The following is a 21,027-nucleotide window of genomic DNA, read 5'->3' on the forward strand; positions in this document are numbered from 1 at the left end:
TAGAAACACAAGGAAATAAAATATTGAATTGACAGTAATAGATTCTATGATCAGCAGCATGCTGAAAAGGTTTTCTTTAGGTAGAAACACTGAGTGCTTTACACAGTAGAGTTGTTGAGCCAACACTACATTTGATAGATTTGAGATCAATTTTCGAAGTTCAGATTCTGTTTTTTTTTTTTTTTTGCACTCTACACAACCCACTGTGCCATCATTTAAATACCCCTGCCCGAGACAGCCATGTAGATAGCAGTTTGCTGCGGAGCATTTTGGCGCACTGTAACATTGCAGGCAGGGTGGGCCGTGGGCAGAGTTCTGCCCACTACATGCCTTCAACTCACGAAAGAGGTGCCATGCCAACACCAGAGGAAGTACAGCACTGAAAAATGAAAAGCAAATTTTATTTGTTAGATCTAACAATATTTTTTTTTCCAAATTGTTTAATTTTTCACATTCTGTGGTGCTTCCTCTGATGTTTATACTAAATTACAACATGGCTCCCAGGTATCTGTATTATTGAAGTGCGGCTTACTAAATTCGTTTTTGCCTTCCAATGTTTATTATTTTAAGGGATACAGCACTGTTCTTTTTAAAGAATCTGGTTTTTTGTTACAAAATCACAACTTTGTAGTGTACATATTATTCTTAATAATTAAATTTTTTTTTTTTAGATTGGGGCATATGACCAGCAAATATGGGAGAAATCTGTGGAGCAAAGAGAAATCAAGGTAGTTATTCTTTTATATTTTGGAACTTTGCAGTCAGTATTCTTTTAATGGAAAAGGAAAACCTTATTTCCTGGGGATGCCAAGATTTCAATTGAATTGCAAAGTTTTCTTTATCAGCTATGGCCAGTGATACTTGCTAGAAAAGTATGCACTGGGCTGGGTAAGTTTCTGCAGCAGTGCCGCACCTCCATCTTTCTTACCTTCCCCATGTTTTCTTCATTAAGACTTTGACCAGTACATACAACAGAATCTACCACAGAGGGAGAGGAAGGCTCATATAATGGGGTGAGCTGTATAGTAGTTGGTAGTCCTCCTCCCCAGCCATTTCTGCTGTTTTAGCTTTGCCACCTACTGTGAACGTGCAAGTGGGTTTGGGTAAGCAGTTGACAAATGGACTTTAACGAGAAATGTTTTTGAGTAGAGGTTTAGTTTATACCACTACAAGTGCTTCAGGCACATTGCTTACCATAAATTACTATGAAAACCGCTTCTCTTTAACACCTGTTGGTAGCAGTGGTGCAAACATCCCATCTGACAATTAGAGATGTTTTGAGACTTTGGATAGAATTCACAAAACTTGTGTACCATAGCAACAGATTAGCAGTTAGCTCAGACCAGTCAGGTGCAATAAGCAAATTTCTGATTTCTGTTTTCACCATTGGAGTAATGCCAGCATTTTCTTCCCTACTGAGAAAACAAACATTTAAACAATACATACTTTAACAAAAATGTATTAACAAAAAAAGTACATTTGTTGCCAGTTACAGATAATGCTACAGTACAGGATATATAGGTTTTTTACCAATCATTTACCTGTGTTTTCGCTACTAAAACTACTGGGTGTTGACAAATTTGGCATACCACATTTTTTGTGAATCAACTGTGTACAGCATTTTAAATGATTAAGATGATTAGTTGGTTGCCTTTTTCCATTATGTCTTGCTAATTTTTGTTTTGCACATATTTATCTGGTGGTGTTTAGTTCATTATGATGGTAAGTATAGCTGGCCTTCTCTTTGCTTTTTGTAGTGTCTAATTCAGAATGCTGGGCTACTTATTACATTAAAATTTTAATACTTACAGTAACTGGTTAAAACAATATGTGATTCTAAGTATTAGTCTGTTATTGCTATTATTCAACATTATTTTTTTGGTGAATCCAAAACAAACCGTATTTCTGTTGGTGTGTATTTTAGAAAAAAATCTAACCGCATGCTCAAGTAAGTTTGTAACGGTTATCCTCTTCTTTGGATTATGCATGTTAAAATTGAGCTTGCCATCACACCTCCTAACTGGAGAAGATACCAACGCATATATACACATGCACTGACATTTGAAGAAGTTTTATAAAGGTTGGTTTTGTGCATCACATTAAGTGCACGCTAGAACAATGTGTATTTTCAATTCATGCAAAGCCACTGAGCCTGGGTGCCCCTTTGTGTGTCTTACAGCATGGTATTAAAGTTATTGCGGTATTTTCAAGCTTTTTGAATTCTAGGTTTCCAGATAATCAATCCTATACCTGTATACAATTAGTTGCTGCCACAACATACATTCACTATGAAGTAGAGTTGTTTTCATTTTAATTCCTTTAAAATATACTAAAAGCTTTTACTAATGTAAAGAATTGGATTGACTTGCATGTGTGCATATTTTGGTGGTAGGAAACTGAAAGGCAGGTAGGAAATTTAAATAATGTGCAATGATTTAATTTGTGCCCTTTTGAGCCCACTTAGATTGTAAGCTCTATGGGGCAGGGACCTCCTTCCTACTGTGTCTCATACCACATGGCACTTATTCCCTGTGCATTTATATATATTTACTGTATTTATTTATGATAACACTTGTCCTCCCTGTGTGTAATTTTGTATTTTGTAAGATTATACAGCGCTGCGTACCCTTGTGTGGCTTTATAAATAAAGTTATACATACATAAATACAGGATTGCCCCAAAGAGAACCTATTTGTTTTATTTAGAGGTTTTTCATGTAACCCCTTCTATTATAGCAGTTACATCTACTACTCCATAGACTGCTGCATTTTAAACAAATGTGGAGTATATGTCTCACTAATTATGACAAGTTCCAGATATTAACAGCTATATGCTGCTATGCTTCTAAAAAAAACTGCCTTGCAAACATTTTACTTTTCAAAAGTAGTCCCCTGCTTCCTCCCAACCCCAACTACTGTACCGGGTAAAACCCCAGTTGGCTGGAGGACAGTTACAAACAGTGCATTTATATGTACATGTGTATTGAAGAAATAGGGTTTTGGTGCAATGAGGGTTATTTCATTTTGAAAAATGAATTAGTGGTAACGCCACATAACTGGTAAGTACTTGTATGTAAACTAACTATGTTGGTTGTGGGAGCTCTTGGGTTTTTCTGTTTTACATGGGAAGTTAATTTTAAAAGTCCCTTTTAGTATTATAAAGGAATGATGCTGTCTATTTTTTGAAGGTATCATTCATGTTCACATTTTTTAAACTGTTTCTGTTAGGATCATTGACGAGAGAACAGTCAGATTTGACAAGCCTTTAAGTTTGCTTTTCATTTGCATGAATGCCAGGCAGTTCTTGAACATTATGTACTCTTTCAATTTAAGGATCTTTCCTTGGGGCACTTTTTCTTTACCTAGGAAACAAAAACAACACCATCCTTTTAACCCTCTAAGTGCCAGCAGAATTTCGCTTTTCAGTTACGCTTGGTGCCAGAATCTTTTTTTTTTTTTAGCATATTGTACTCGTTCAGTTTAACTGTGTAATTTGTAGGGAAACCTCCATGAAACTCAGGAAATCATATATTGTTGTTTTCATTGCAAAATGGCCTTCGACGTAGAAAGTGAATTTTGTAACTTTTTGGAGATAGAATGCATATTTTGGTTGAAATATGTAAAAAAAATACAATTCTAAAAAATATTTTTCCATTGAAAAGTTAATTTTGCACACATTTTTTTGTCATTTGTAAAAGCCCTGATACTCCAACGATACCAAATATGTGGTGGTTACCCATTTTTCGTGTCCAGAAGTTTCCCCCCAAACTAAAGCAGCGCTCTTCACAATTTTAGCCCAGAACAAAGTGGATAAGTGCATGTAAGAGTTGATGCAGCATAACTTACATGTAAATTTTAAAATATGCCCTCAAGTTTGATATTTTTAGAAACTACAGATTTCTAGGTGTTGTAGTTTTTAATAAAAAGCTAAATACTTGTCAGTGCATCATGGAATTTAGAGTTTTTTCTTGCATTTTTAGTTTAGTTTTTTTTTCTAAAATGTAAACTTAGACACATGATCAAAAGTGGATTTGACACAAAAACAATACCCAATCAAAACCTTAAAAACAGTGTCAATTAGCCAGAACATCTAGGCGGTTTCTGCAACCTTGTGTATAAAAACCTAAAGCATACCACATGTCCACTATGTAGATACACTAAATCCCTACACCACCAACAAATCCAGAGAGCCCTAATCTACCAACACAATAGGGAACCTTTTTGGGGGCAATAAACAAGCAATAAAGAACAATGCAAAGGAAAAACACAATAAAATTGCTAAAAATGCAATAAAATCACCTAAAGCAATAAAAGAACAATTACTTCAGTGAAATCCACCAGTGTCATTGCAAAGGCAATATTTTTTTTTTCTGGCAATAACAAGCACTGAAGTGCAATACAAAAATAAAAATGCAAATCAACAAAAAAATCAAATCAATGATAAAATTGCCAAAAAAGAAAATCCAATCAAATAATTATAGAGCAAGATTGTTGCCTAAGGGAATCTGTGGGGATTACAGTTGCACGGCTTTTAAAGTCGAATGTAAAATCTAAAATCTGTGGCATTTCAGTACTTTAATCCACAGAATGTAGATTCCAGCCTAAATTTATGTAATTTACTACTGTAATAATATTATGTAACTACTGTAATGTTATGCCCAAAAATACTACAATCTTTCAATTCCAAATATGTATAGTTTTATGGTGATTTGATGGTATTGATCAGCATTACACTACCAAATGTTTCAAGCACTACTCCAGAAATCAGCGTACTGTAGATTGCAAGAGCAAAAACAGTAGTTTTCCCCCAGGAAATCATATATTTAAAAAGTACATGTTCTGCCAAATTCCATATGGGTAAATGTATTTCTGCTTCAAACAACTAAGCCATAAAGCTTTGCGGTTTTGATAAAATATCTGCAAATTTTTTGCATTTTCTCTCCCACATTTCATAAGTTAACAAACATCATAGATATAAGTGTAGAGACTCCAAAATGAAATTAATGCATAATAATTGGGGGTCACTTCAGCTACTGAAAAAACAACATATTTACTGCATTTAGTGAGATGAAGCCACAAAAATATGTTTACCCTAAAAAACAGTACACATTCTACTGAATCCAAACTGGATCAATATGTTTTGGTATTTTAAACTACCAAACTGCCAAGTTAATCTAAACTGTTTAACTAAAATGATCATTAATTTAAGCTGGCCATAGACAGGCAGATTTCAACTGCCGATTCGGGGGCCTTTAGACTGATTAACCAGCTTATCTGCCCTTGTACAGGCACCCTTGACGGCCCTACCCAACCGACATCTGGCCTAAAATTGCCCAGATCTTGATTGGGCAGGTTTAATTTTCTGTTGGATCAGGGACTGCATCAACTTGTTGATGTGATCGTCTGTCCCATGGCACCTATGCCTGCCATTTACAATCAAATTAGCTGATATTGCTCACCTTCGCCCGCCAAACGAGTGGATTGCAGTGTGTATGACCACCTTTACTTGTGCTTTCCAGCATTTTTTTCTGTGTGGGTTTTGTTACAATAACTGTGGGGTTTTTTCACCCAAAAGAATAAAAAACTTTAAAGGGTTTAGGTGGCAAGCTTTTTATTTTTATAATAGTTGATTGTAAAAAAAACCCTCCCAAATAAGAAGGAATTTATACCAGAAAACACAAGCTAGTTAAAGGAGAAGGAAATGTAAAAATTAAGTAAGCTTCATCAGAAAGGTCTATGTAAATACAGCCAAAACTTGCAGAACTGTTGCTCAGTGAAAAAAACCCCACTACATTTCTTTCCTTTTTTTTTCTGTATACATGATCTTCTGTGTCAGACTCTTTCCAAAATCCTTCAGGGCACAGCATGAGTCTGCTCAGTTGGCTCCTCTCTCCCACCTTCCTTCTTCTCTCTTCCCCTGCCATCTCTGCTCACCCCCTCCTCTCTTTTCTGCTGTAATCTGAGCTACCAGCAGCCACAGCAGCACGGAAGTTACAGAGACCAAGCTAAAATGGCAGCTGCTATCGAAAAGCAATAGAGGGAGCTTCAATGGCTGTTAACTCAGGTATGGTTCAGCATTGTGCAGAATAAATATAGAGTTCTAGCTTGCACTGCTTCTGACTAATCTGTTGGCAATAAAATGCGAAAATGCCTTTCCTTCTACTTGTTCAGAACTTGTTCAGGTTTACTATTCAGATGCCAAAATACGTGAGTTAAAGAAATGACTCCAGTTGTCTGACATTGTTTTAGATGAACATGAGCATCAGTAGATCATAAATCAGCCCATTAGGAAATCCCAGGAAAAAGTCTGTGATCTGCATTTTGTTACGTTGTATTGCTAAAACCATTTTCTTACTTTCTAAATGTAATTTAAAGTATGTACTGTTTCTAATGTAGTAATGTTTATTTTCACTATCCCCTTTTTGCATCTGTCCTTCTTCATGTAGGAGTTGTAGTCAGATTTTGATAAATAGTAAGGTCTAATACAGCCTTTGGGGGGTGGTTTTCCCTTTTCTGTTAGCGCTACTTTAAGTAACGGATTCCAGCACAAACAAAATTTAGCAAAATAACTGCCTTTGACACAAATTATGCATGTAGGAAGACAGAAGATCTGTAAGAGTTGGTTATTTTGAAATGGTGAGCTCTAATACATCTAGGCTAAAGGATCACCGTCGAAAGGCTGAATTAGACATAATTGTTAATTAAAAATCCAAGTACTGCATCAGGAGAGAATGAAAAGAAACAGACTGCTGACAGAAGGATAGTGAAGAGAAGCTTGATTATTTCAGAAACAGTACAACATTTTGATTTGATTGTATTTATAAAGTTGTGATGAAGCTTATACTTTTTCATTTTCGCAATAGTGACCTATTGAAGATTCTCAGCAAATTGGCTTATATATCAGTATATATTGCATTTTACATCTTTTCCCATGTGCCGCTATTTAGTGATGGTCTGTATGTTTCTTCAGATCACCTGACAGGAAATACGGCAGTCTCTAACTGCAGCAGGGAGAAGTGTGGGAGTAAAATCTTTGTCCTTTCATTGGCTGATGTAACCCAGCATGGAAGTGTGCCCTTTTTACTTAAAGAAGTATCTATCTATTTTGCCCATTTTCATCTTTACGCTGACCTGCTGCTTTAAAGAATAAGTAATATTACTCTAAACAGCCTCCAGAATTACCTACCTTTGTCCCAGCATTCTCTCTGACTTGGTTCCTCAGTCAGAAGGTATTCTTTTTCGTTGCTTCCTTGTGCAGAGTGAAGCCCCACCCCCACTTCCTGTTCAGGTCTCTCATGAAGAAAAAAAAAAAAATGGCTAATGCACAGACTGGCTCCTGCTGCCTCCAGGCATGCGCAGAAGGCTCTCCACTCCAACAACCTTGTCGAATTGAAGAGAGAACTGAACAGGAAGTGGGGGTGGGGCTTCACTCTGCACAAGGAAGCAACGAAAAAGAATACCTTCTGACTGAGGAACCAGGTCAGAGAGAATGCTGGGACAAAGGTAGGTAATTCTGGAGGCTGTTTAGTAAAAAGGTTTACTTATTCTTTAAAGCAGCAGGTCAGTGTAAAGATGAAAATGGGCAAAATAGATAGACTGCGCTAAATAAAAAATGTTTTCAGTATAGTTAGTTAGGCAAAAATGTAATCTATAAAGGCTGGAGTGGGCAGATGTCTAACATAATGGCCGGAACTCTGCTTTACAGCTCTCTAAGGGCCGTGGCAGACGGGGAGATTAGTCGCGGGCAACTAATCTCCCCGAAATGCCATCCCACCGGCTAGAATGTAAATCATTGTGAGATGGCATATCAGGGAGATTAGTCGCCCGTCTTAAGTCTGCCTCGGCCCTAAGCTGTTAGCAGTCATTAGCCAATCAGTGACTTGAAGGTGTGGGGGGGGGGTATTTGGGACTTAACTGTTCAGTAAGTTTGCATTTGAATCTGACCTGCCTGCTCACAAACTAACTGAACAGTTATGTCACATGTGCCCCCCCCCCTAAAGTCACTGTCTAACTAAGAGGTAAGAGAGCTGAAAGCAGGAAGTAGAGTCCTGCTTATTATTTTAGACATCTGGTCACTCCAGCCTTTATAGATTACATTTTTGCCTAACTACAGTACAAATATTTTTTATTTTGCGGTCTATCCAATTCATCCAGTTTCATTTTTACGCTTAACTGTTCCTTTAAAACAGCATGTTTTCTATTTAGGATTTTCAAATGGCACCCTATTACAAAAAGTGTATTTTTATGAAAATGTTATTTAAAAATTTAAAAAAAATTTAATTTGGTATGCAATACATTTTTATAGAAACCTGAAATGTTCAGGGGTATCGCTTCCTTTTAATCTGGGTTGCCTGAGAATACATTTTAAAACTTGTTTCAAAGTACAGTTAGCTTTCTGTTGTGCCTATTGGCTTTGAATACTTGCCAGGGTTTTCTTCTGGCTTATGCTGTCCTGTTTTATCACAGTTACCATCTAACCTGCATCTTCCACATCATTTGCATGTCATTGAAAAAATTATGTATAACTAACGCCTGTGATGTAAAGTGGAATGTTCTTGCAAACCCCCACCCCCTGTTTTTTTGGCAGGTTGTTAATGCTTCTTTTGACATTCCCTTGAGACTACTTCATGACAGGGCCTGTGTGTTTCTAAAGGCAAAATATTTAATTGATATATGCTGTATTGTACTATTTAATTGAACATATTCTGTATGACATATGTAACCATTTTGATATTCAAATCAATTAAAAACTATCGTTTTTAAGTATATATTGCTTGTAGTTGGCATCTAATGAAAGTCCCCTCTCTTTCGTTCTGCGTGCATCCCCAGTAAGGCTGATGCCACACGTGGCGTTTTTTCTCAGCCTCAAAACACTGCACAAGCCACACAGCCCCCGACTATGGCGTTTTGCAGCCTAGTACTGGTGACGTAGCAAATCCCGTTTCCATGGTGCTAATAGTGCGAAATAGTAAAAAACGCAGAGTATTTCCGCTAGGTCTGGCAGCTGCCTTTGTGTATACATAGGAATAGCTTGCTGTGCAAATACTGGCGTATTTCGGCCAACGCTTGAAAGATCCGTGCTAGCGTATTTCCGCATTGTGTGGTTTGCTTCGAGTCTTTTCAAGTTATTTCTATGGATGATGATATCAGGCGTTTTTCAGCCGCTGAGAAAATTAGAAAATATGCAGCGTAAAAACGCCTCGTGTGGCATCAGCCTCAAGCTTAGATGGCTGCTGCTTGTCCTGGCCACTGATAATGCCACTGAGCATGTTAATGAAGGCTTGCACACACAGTAGGCATGGTAAACATAGACAACAGACAAGCCTACATTTACACTATATTCTGATGGTGCATTATTTGTTTTTGAATTTGCTCAAATTTGAATATGCAAGTGTTTGAACTCTTTTCTTTATTCAGATGATTGTTTGTGGAGGGTGTGTTATTTGGTTGGATTAAAAATGATTGATTTCATGCATCCCTAATTCTTTGCACTGTTTCTTTATTAGACGTGTATGCTCTTTACATTAGATGTCAAGAAACATTTCCTTCAAAAAGTTAAAGTAAATTTAAATAATAATGGGGGAAGTCATTCAAACTGGATAAAAGGAGAAACAGCACAGGTTATATAGCAGATAACAGATACGTTGTAGACTACAATGGTATTTTATTTGTTATCTGCTATGGAACCTTTGCATTTTCTCCTTTTTTCCAGCTTGAATGGCTGCCCCCATAGCTATCAGGGTATATTATAATCTATATTAGAGTTTCTAAAGCAAAAATGCAACTTTTGCCTGTGCAGGGCATTATAACTTTTACAAGGGCAGGGCAGTACATTATATTTTAAGATATACACTTTCATTTTTTGGTGTTATTGTTCCTTTAAAGTTGAAAATGAGAAAACATCTGCAGCAAATGTTGACCCTCAAGATACACTTTCATTTTTTGGTGTTATTGTTCCTTTAAAGTTGAAAATGAGAAAACATCTGCAGCAAATGTTGACCCTCAAGACTATCATTCTGGATGATTATACTTGGATATATGGCCTAAGGCACAATAAGCAATTTGATCCAAATGATTTTTCCTGAGGACAGTCAAAATGCAGTGACAGATGGGGACCAATTGAAAATGATTTCTTCAGCATTCCTGAGAGGTCTACAATAGGCAGAGTGTATCCCTTTCTATAAAATAGCATGCAAAGACCCCAGGGGAGTAGGGGTTTTACAATCCCTTCCCTTGATGAGAGCTATGTGGTTGTCAAATTGCCTGGTGTGCAATAGCCCAATAGTACCCAAGTTATCTAGTTAAAATATAAACAACTGGGCCAATTGATGGCATGATTTGGTATGTGCCATTGGCTAACACAGAAATGCTTAGACTGCACTTATTTCCAGCACATGATGTCATCAAACTGTTGGTCATGTGTTTAGTCATCCATGTCTGGCCAATCATTTGATCAAGCAGTCGTATCTATTTGTGCCTCTCTCTCTTTCTTTCTAGAACTAAAATTATTACAGTTGTCTGTATAACAATCATGTAATCATGGTTAATGGTTTTATAAAATGTCTGTCAATCATTTGCTTTTCACATCACATAGCTCACACAGGCTACTATAAATATTACTACACTACTGGGTCACAGACCTGGCCAGGCTGTTGATAGGCTCCTTGTGAATGTAATTTGTTTGTGAAAACAAAGATATTTATTCCAGAATGCATGTTATGGTGGTTAAAATGATAAGCATGTTACCATCCATGAGTCTATAAGTTAAAAGGTCTTTGCACTTTCATTTTAATTATCCATCTGAAGTTAATGCATTATAATTAGTAACCCCCGAACTCACCAAGTTCTATGAAAATGTTATTAAGCTTGCACTTTTAGTGTTGCCAAGGGTTCTATAGTCATAAGCCGTTCACATGTGTTTTTTTTAATTCCTTTACTGAACTGGTATCCATTACATTTGTAAAAGGATGTAGTATTTATCACCCTTTCATAAAGGAGTATTTCCTGATGCCCTTTATCTTCATGTTTTGTCTACTGGCTCTAGAAATTTCCACCTCCAAATAAACTTCTATTTCCCTTTGACATTAAGTATAGTCCAAAGTAGAGTAGGGATGCCTATAGACCCACAGACCACGCGTGGCCTCCCCAAAATTTATAGACCTTAATATGATCCTTGTGATGATTATTTCTTCATATTTTAAAATGTCCAATGGAGACCTCTATATTATGAAAAATTGTGTTTTAAATCCTTCAGATTTTCCTGGAGGACAGATAATAATCTATTATATCAGTCTCAATGATGGCATCATCCATCTTGTGCTTATCATAAACTTTGCCGGATGAGCTAATTGGTTTTGTGGATTACTAACTTCTGATTAGTAATTTCTGTGATGTTGTATCAAGGTCAGAGGGTAACTTTACATTTAACTACCGTATATACTCGAGTATAAGCCGATCCGAATATAAGCCGAGGTAGCTAAGAAAACTGGAAAAACTTATTGACTCGAGTATAAGCCGAGGATGGGAAATGCAGCCGCTACTGCAAGTTGAAGTGATATCCCCCCCCCCCTCCCAGCAGTCAATTAGCAGAACAATGTGAAAGCATCAAGATAGCAGCTCCCAGTATATATCAGAATAGCACGCAATAGTAAGAAATCCAAGTGCGGCTTGGCACTCCGCCAGTTACATGGGAGTAGGAGAAACAATAGGTTAGCTGAAAGCAGTTCTAATGTGTAGCGCCGGCTCCTTCTGAAAGCTCAGACCCAAGCACAATGCACTGAGATGGCGCCTACATACCAATATTACAACCAAAAAATACATTTGTTGGTTCAAGAACACAATTTTATTTGCTATGTAAACAGTGTAATTTAGAACTAAAAGTTTCTGTGCCACTCAAACCTGTTCATTAGATATATGCCTCATCCATTATTAGCACTGCTCACTGTGACACAGGGACAATTCCTGTTTTGAAATATTGAACATATTTCCAGGCTCATGCTGTGTGTATAGAGAAGAGGGGGACGGGACACTGAGCCCCCCCCCCATCCTTTCCTCTCTGTGCCGCCTTTCACAATACACACACAATTTTAGCTGCTACACACAACAGCTAATGGCTGCAATATGCATTTATCCCCTACCCCATGAAGCGCCACATAAGATGCCGCCGCCGATGCGCGTTGCATCGGTGCCCTGGCGATGCTCATACCTGTGAGGATAAGCCCATTTTCAACAAAGCCGCGCGTACTATGCCATTGCTGCTGTCAACAATGCCGCGCGTAAGAAGCCGTGCGCACGTTAGGTCAAAATACATCTACCGTATATATGCGAGTATAAGCCCGTGTATAAGCCGAGGTTCACTTTTTAAGCACATTTTTTGTGCTGAAAATCTCTGCTTATACTCGAGTATATACGGTAGATTCTGTCAGCAATGGCTTGTCTTCCCTGTTGTATATGTAGGCCTCAAATGATTCCCATGTACAATACTATTTTGTGAGTTTGTGCCAGCATGGTTTTATGAGTAACAGATCTTGCCAGACTAATTTAATTGTCTTTTATGAGGAGGTGAGCAGGAACCTCAATGCTGGAACGGGAACGGATGTCATTTACTTGGGCTTTGATAAAGCATTTGATATAGTACCACACAGAAAGTTAATGAAAAAGTTAAGAAATATTAACTAAAACATAATATTTGTAATCTATCCTTCAGACAGTTTTCTATCCAGTTATAGGGAGTGGTGGCAAATTAAACATTTTCTTTTGGGCCAGTGTTGTTAGTGGAGTACCGCAGGGGTCAGTCCTTGGTCCTTTGCTTTTTAATTTGTTTGTTTATGACCTGGATGTGGGCATATAAAGTGCTGTTTTTATTTTTGCTGACGATACTAAATTCTGCAAAACTAAGTTCCATGCAGGATGCAGGGCAATTCGATAAAATTCGAAAACTGGGCAGCAAAACGGAAAATGTTGAAAAGTGCAAAAATTAATATAAACGCTTATACACTAAACGGTAGTGTGATGGGGGTATCCTTAATTGAGAATATGAGGATTTTTGTTGATAACAAGTTGTCTAATTCCAGGCAAATAAAGGGCTGTTTTGTATAAAAACGGGCATTGACTCAACAGATGAAAACATAATTTTGCCTCTTAATAGGTCTCTGGTAAGGCCTCGCCTTGATTATGCAGTGCAGTTTTGGGCTCCAGTCCTTAAGAAGGATATTAATGAGCTGGAGAGAGTGCAGAGACATGAGGTTAAACTGTCAAGGTTGGAGATGTTTTCTCTAGAAAAAAAGTGCTTGTGAGGGGACATGATTACTCTGTACAAGTACATTAGAGGGGATTATAGGCAGATAGGGGATGTTCTTTTTTCCCCTAAAAACGATCAGCGCACCAGAGGCCACCTCTGAAGATTGGAGGAATGGAACTTTTATTTGAAGCAACGTAGGTGGTATTTCACAGTAATGGCTGTGAGATTGGGGAATGCTCTTCTGAGTGATGTTGTGATGGTAAATTCTGTTAATGCCTTTAAGAGGGGATTGGATGAGTTCTTGAACAAGCATAATATCCAAGGCTATTGTGATACTAATATCTACATTTAGTATTTATGTTGTCAGTATAGGTTTGTGTGTGCTGTGTTCACTTGGAAGGGTTGAACTTGATGGACTCTGGCCTTTTTTTAACCATATATAACTAGGTAGGCCTTCTTTCTTAATATAGTTGTTAGATCTAAGATGTTTTCCATTGGTTGTGCCTTCTCTTTCCCAAATTTATGCATGATATACTGTGCCTCTGGGGTGCAATTTGTATTCATGGTCACTAATGCCTTTTTGTCAACTTCAGTTCCTGATATGTGTGTTGTTAACTATTTTTACCAACATCATTATTTAAACAACTTTGTTTCTCTTTTTAAACAGGGTTTAAGAAACAAACCAAAGAAAACAGGGCATGTTAAACCAGATCTTATTGATGTTGATCTTGTCAGAGGTAGGTTTATATGTTAAGTATTTGGGCAAATAAATGTGACACAAGTAAGTTAATGTTCTACACATAATGCCTTATCACACTCTGATATTATGATAAACTTACTGTTTTGTTACCATGAAGAGTAAAAGCAGTTACAGTACTTTATGCAAGGTACCGTCCACATTTGGGTTGAGAAGAATAGTTGGATACTGAGGATCCATTATGAAGTGGGAAAAGTGTCCCACAAGCAAAAACAGGTACTTCCACGGTGGTATATTGTGCCTTTCTCTAAAAAGCATTTCCTGCAAAAGAAGAAAATGTTATTTGAGGGAGCAGGTCTTAAACTGTGTAGAGTATTCCAGATTCAAATACCAGTGAAGGATAATATATTGCACTTATTTTGACTACAAAGGATGCGTGTAATTTAGCAGTGAAAAGGCTGAGGAAAGGAAGCATTTTTACAATTCTCCTATGAATAAGGCTTTGCAGTATATTATTATGGGAGCTAATGTACACTGCATATGATGTCTAGGCATATAAGACAGTTATCTAATCTATGGTCATTGTCTAGACTGTTGCTGGGAGTTGTAAGTCATAAAGCAGACAATCCTACAGATTTGGCACAATTAATTGTTAGCCATGAGTTAAAGCTAGTTACAGAATAGTCTCTGTGGGTTTAATTTTATGCAATTAGACATGTTTTCTCTGCTCATATACAGCCAGCAAGCTATGTATATGTTGAGATAAGGCAAAATACATCTGTATTTCTATAATTTTTCGCAAAAAAAAAAGAGTACACAATACAATATAATATAAAAATAAATGTATATAGTACAATAGTAATATATATAATGAAAACAAGATGGGGATCACAATGAAGTAATTGACATTGCCCCCATACCTTCACAAACTGCTTCATTCTTTTTTATTTATAGGTTCTGCATTTGCTAAAGCAAAGCCCGAAAGTCCTTGGACATCTCTTACAAGAAAAGGAATTGTTAGAGTTGTATTTTTTCCATTCTTCTTTAGTTGGTGGCTTCAAGTGACATCAAGGGTCATATTCTCATGGCTGTTTCTTCTATACCTACTCCAAGGTAGAGTATTTAAAATCTTCATCTTCTCTTTTAAAAAGTATAGCCATTTTGAATTACATGGGTTAAGCAACATGGCAGAATGATAGAAACTTTCCTTTCAAATACTTTGATTTGTCAGGCAAACAGTGGGAAGTGAAGAAGACTCTTCTTCCTCATCTGCTAATGCACCTTGACATGGTACATTAGCATATGATATTTTCAAATATGCCCAATACCTGAAAAATCCAATACCCATAGTACTTCATAACAAAATCTAGTCATGTATGGCCAGCTTTAGCCAAATGGTATTGGCCAGCACAAAAACTTCCCTAGGAAACAGAGTTGGAAAGTAGGAACAGCCCAGGTGTCTGTTTAGAAGGAACATCTGTATATGTGGAAGGTATACAGTGATAGTGGCTTTTATGTCACCAAGTCAATAAATAAATTAAAAAAAATCAACAAAATTATACCAATGAGTATTAATGCTTGATTAGTTAGCATCAGGCAACTTGCACAAGGCATGTGTATTTTTCTTTGGCATTAAAGAGGAAATGATAAAGATTTGGGATTTTTCAAAAGAAAAATTTAGTAAAAGAAAGTAGTAGTAGTAGTAGTAGTAGTAGTAGTAGTAGTAGTAGTAGAAATAGTAAGGGTGAAGACACACAGAGCTACTAGTAGCAGCTACTTGTCGTGGCTACTAAATTAATATAATTAGCAAAAAGAAAGTAGTGGTAGTAGAAATAGTAAGGGTGAAGACACACAGAGCTACTAGTAGCAGCTACTTGTCGTGGCTACTAAATTAATATAATTAACTTAGAGTTGGCGCTTTTCACAGAATCACATGCAATAAGTAAAAAACATATATTACTTTATTTTTCCGTGTAACACGTGTATTGAAATGGTTACGTTCTACATAAAACGCTTAAATTAAAGCAGTGTAGGCTCCCACACAATAGAGGCACACCTAAAATACAGCGTAATTTCACCCTTTACATATAGCAGTAGGTATAAGCAGGAATAACAGGGGATATATAATACCTTACTACTGTTCAGTTGCTTTACTTTATATATAGCCAATTGGAATCACCATGGATCTAGTAACCCAAAACTCCTTTACCACAATGCCGGATCCATTTGGACTATAACTTATACTGGGTGTTTGTTATATTATGGCATAGCATAAAACCATAAAACTGTAATGAAGATATCTCCATAGCTCTCGGGCTAAGCCTGTTTAAAAGTTAAAACATATATGTCCCAGTCGGGAACTTAATGGCTACTAAATTATACGATGCTGATCATTTATTTACTGATAATTGTCTCTACATTTGTTTTAGCAGAGGCAATTCTCAGTATTGCCTATGGCAGGGTATTTTCTGGCATTTAGTAGCCATGAAAAAATATCTGCTACTAGTAGCTCTGTGTGTCTTCACCCTAAAGGAAACATTTGTGCATGCAAGTTTATGGACTTACCTGCAATACAGATGTCTGTTTATGTAACCTGTAAGTGTGCATTGTTCAGTACTTGTCTCGTACTTTATTGATTTAAAAGTTATCCACAGTACAAAAAGCCTATCTATTCTTTTTTTAGTTGCTGCAATAGTATTGTTCATCATTACTCCTGGACCCCACAATGTTCCATTTACTGAGGTCACTGGCTCAATATTCTTGATGCTTTTGCTTGGAACAGTGCATTGTCAGATTGTATCAACACGGACTGTTAAATCACCTCCTATCTTAGGTGGAAAACGAAGAAGGTAAAAAAGACCAGAAGACCAGTCTTGTGCATGCATAGGATGTTTTGAAAGAATGGCTGATCTTTGATGCAAACGGTTGTTTTTTTTAACATTTTGTGTGCTAAAACATTTGCGGCATCTGCAGATCTGTTTTTGTTCATGTGTAAGATTAACGTGTCATTTTATAGTACATGGAGACATATAAAATATTTCCCCATTTTATTGTAAGCTAAGGTAATTGGTAACTTAATCTCCGATCAGTAAATAGTAGCATCTATCTCTATTTTGTGTGTAATTGATAAGGTACAAAACAGATTTGTACTATAGAAAATATAATTTATGTTACAATATTTGAAATAGGTTTTTGGAGAAATTTTAACAGTGTGTACAGGTAAGGATGTCTCCCATAGACTTCATTGTAAGCAAATAATTGTAATTTTTTTCAATAATTTCCCTTTACTCTGTAATAATAAACGGTACCTTAAACTTGATCCTAACTAAGATATCATAAATCATTTTTGGAGGCAAAACAATTCTATTGGGTTTATTCAATATTTTAATTATTTTTTAGTAGACTAAAGGTATGGAGATCCAAATTATTGAAAGACCCCTTATCCAACCCCAGGTCCGGAGCATTCTGGATAACAAGTCCCATACCTGTAATGAATATTTTTTTCATGTCTTCATTTCAGTTTCTTGTTTCAAGTCAAAATTTTCTGTTTAAAAAAAAGAAATCTCACATTTAATTGGAGAAAATTACATACAGGTATAGGATCCCTTATCCGGAAAGCTGTTATCCAGAAAGTTAAGGAATTAAGGAAAGGCTATCTCCTATAGACTCCATTATAAGCAAAAAATTCTAATTTCTCTGTAATAGTAAAACAGTACCTTGTACTTGATCCCAACTGAGATATAATTAATCTTTATTGAAAGCAAAACAATCCTATTGGGTTTATTCAATATTTAAATGATTTTTAGCAGACTTATGGTATGGAGATCCAAATTACGGAAATATCCCTTATCTCGAAAACCCCAGGTCCCAAGCATTTTGGATAACAGGTCCTATATCTGTACTTCAATGGAACTGTCCTGCCCCTTTACAAACTAAATAACACTTCCCAAGGTTCCAGATTTTGGGTAAAGGGGGAAAATGGGACTTGCTTCCAACACAGAATATTATGACCTTTTTTTTTTTAAAAAAAAAAAAAAAAAAAAAACCTTTCAGATATTGTCCACTTTAATGTCTTCATGCAAACCATTTGCAATGTTAATGCTATTTTATGAACTAAAAGATGTAATTTCCTATTAACAATGGAAAGTCGACAATAAAGATCCTTCAACTTTTTGATTTTTTCTGCTGAAGGAAATTAAGAAAAGCAGCACATTTGGAAGTGCATAGGGAAGGTGATGGCTCTAGTACTACTGATAATACACAAGAGGGAACTTTGCAGAGCTACGGTACAAGCACCTCTTACACTATTGGCACAGTCTTCAGGGATATCTTGCATGCAGCTTTCTTCTTATCGGGGTTTGTATAACTCACTTTGTTTATTCAGAAACATGCAATATTTCTTCTCTGGAAAACGATAACATCATATTAACACATACATATTGTGCATTGCACATGACAGAAACTCTTTCATACAGAAATAGCACCTGTATAAAGCACCATTGCAAGAAAACTCAGTGTCTTCCCTGTACATTAACACAATGTAGAATTCTGCATATGACAGAAAACTTATGTTAGCGAAGAACCATGAAAAAAGCATTTGGTTTGGCTGCAAAGTATCACTGTAGTTCAGACTGCACATTAGTGGAATTGTTTTTAGGTAATTGATCCTGAACGAAATTGTACCTGTTTAAAAATTAAAATCCCTCCAAAACAAATAATGTATGTACTGCAGCTCTGGCAAGCAATCATGCATATTTCATGGTGAAGGGTTTCATCTTATGTCTGTGCCTAGAAAAGAAAGACTAACCAACCAGAAGAAGTAATGTATGGTTTCTTACATTTTATTACTGTGCTCTAAACTTTCTGATAAAGTTGAGAAGTTATTAATTGTGTAAACAGGCAGACAACTTTGCGCTTTCTTGCAAACTGCACTCTGAAAAAGAGAGAAATTGACTAGATTACTAATTATTTTATGCTTTTACATGTCCTAACCGGTATGAGTTGTTAGGTCTTATGCAGTGTGTACCTCTACAGGGGTATAGGCTTACAAAAGTAGAAAAGGCATTATTTCTATAATAAAAATATCACATTTCCCTCATACAAATCTTAAGTATGTGTATGGGCTTATTTTTTTATTAAAGTATGCGTATGATTATCATAGGGATCTAGACTTCTGAACTTACATTTCCACAAATTCATTTCTAAAAAATTGGTAATTGTTTTAATTTGAATTTTCTAATGTCGACTTTATTAGGAATATTTTGAGCACACAAATTGTCTTGTGTTTTAATGTTTGTTGCTTGGTGTTAAACTTCTGTGCAATAAAAAATATTGATCTGCGACCCTCACTTCTATTATTGTATGTAACTTGATTTGATAATTTTTAAATTAAGCTTACAAATGTAAGAAATAGTTTTCATATTTCAGTGTTACTATATCTGTGTTTACTCTATTAGTGAAATGAGATCACTGATACCATATTAAAGGCAAGAGTGGAGCAATTCTATCACAGACAGAATGTTCTGTATTTTCTGCTAGATATTTTCCACTTGATATGTATATCTTTGTTATAAAAAGGGCATTAAAGTCCAGCAAATATGTCTCAAATGTAGCAGGATTGCTGTGCTGCTTTCCAAGACTGAAATTACTAAGTTACAGCCCCCATTTATCTTTGGAGTTCCTACAATCTCCTTTCTTTACATACTTTTACCCTGAAGCATGCTCATCAGTACCTTGCTTGGAGTAACCAAGTAAATTATATCTTTTGGACTTTCCTTGCCTTTTAAAATCACTTGTATAAAGAAAGGCAGGTATAAACAATACTTGGTACATATGTAATATGTCCTGAAATTCATAGATACAAATTACTACATAGTTAAATTACATAGTTAATTAGCTGATTAAATTTAGTTTTCTAAGTCATGGTCGCATTGGGGTAGATTTATAAACCTTCAGAATTTGAAGAATTTTTTGACACTGGCTAACACGGTACTACAGTTTTTGTTTTGTGAAGAATTTGAAGAAAATACAATTGAGTTCAGGAACTCACTCCTATTTTTCTTAAATTGTTGGTGTGAACCAGAACCTCGAAGGTTCCACCCCTCTCCCCAAAATATTTAATTTCATAACCAGTGTATGTAGGCTGGACATGATTAACAGTCCCATTTTCAAATCATTTATGTGGTATTAAGGAACATAAAAGCATTGTATAAATAAGCAACTTCATGTACTTCATATTACCGTATACATTGCATATTTTTCTCCTGAAATATTGTGTCACTAGTGGTCCCACAAGCTGACTCTTGTTCCCCTTGAAATCACTGCATGTAACATTTCACAGACTTATCCACATTTTATGTGATACCTTGTGTCATATAAGGTTTTACAATGCGGATTACCTCGGTAACGAAAAGAGTAACAACGTTTCGGGGGCATGCCCTTCATTCAGCCCGAAACATTGTGTTACTTTAAAATGAGGGGCTAGTCCCCCACTTGCATTGCCTTGAGTGACAGTACCTAATTCTTGTCCTTGTGGTAGGGGAGTGCTGTCTCCCCAGAAGCTGTGCACTGGGCACTAATTGCAATTTTAGAGGTCCAGGTGTGCATTTCAAACATTTGTGCATGACAAAATGCCATGTGCCGTTTTTAATCTTAAACACTTAAAGACTTTGCATTTTCTCGCGTTTTTATGCGGATATCGGCTGCATGTGCCTGCACCCGAGCATATCTCATTCATTTGGGTGCAGGCACAGGTAGGAAGCGTATAGCGTTTTTTTCGGCAAACGTTGTTCTGCTTGCCGAAAATATACGCCATACCCCAAGTTTGACATCAGCCTTAGGTTTTAACTTCTCTCTGTACTGTCCACAAATCTTAATGTATTATCAACAATAATAATTCCCTATAACCATTTATCAATTATTTAGTCTGTTCTTCTAAAATTGCATGTTGTAGAAATTGTGAGATATTAGTTAGAATATGCCGTTATTTTCTTTGTCTTTGTGACCAAACTCATGAAAAACTAAAGAAAAAAAATTATAGATCTTAGAATTGAATGGGTAGTTGTTTGCAACATGTTAAATAGAAAACAAAG

The 21,027-nt window shown here is 36.3% G+C and overlaps 1 protein-coding gene across 5 annotated transcripts in view; it reads left to right on the top strand.

The window, feature by feature from the left end:
* The window catches only part of phtf2 (putative homeodomain transcription factor 2), a 63,005-nt gene that overhangs the window by 19,215 nt on the left and 22,763 nt on the right, over positions 1-21,027 (top strand). For 3 of the 5 annotated variants that reach the window (XM_012960015.3, XM_031899026.1, XM_004913028.4), the window contains exons 3-7: positions 672-728; positions 13,907-13,976; positions 14,891-15,049; positions 16,620-16,785; positions 18,128-18,292. In XM_012960015.3, the coding sequence (XP_012815469.1) occupies positions 672-728; positions 13,907-13,976; positions 14,891-15,049; positions 16,620-16,785; positions 18,128-18,292 (617 nt within the window). Of the gene's footprint in view, positions 1-671; positions 729-1,700; positions 1,723-13,906; positions 13,977-14,890; positions 15,050-16,619; positions 16,786-18,127; positions 18,293-21,027 lie in introns of those variants that run through there. The other 2 variants (XM_018092326.2, XM_012960016.3) reach the window with 2 other exon arrangements.

This window comes from Xenopus tropicalis, chromosome 3 (assembly GCF_000004195.4).
Source record: "Xenopus tropicalis strain Nigerian chromosome 3, UCB_Xtro_10.0, whole genome shotgun sequence".
Taxonomy (NCBI): Eukaryota; Metazoa; Chordata; class Amphibia; order Anura; family Pipidae; genus Xenopus; species Xenopus tropicalis.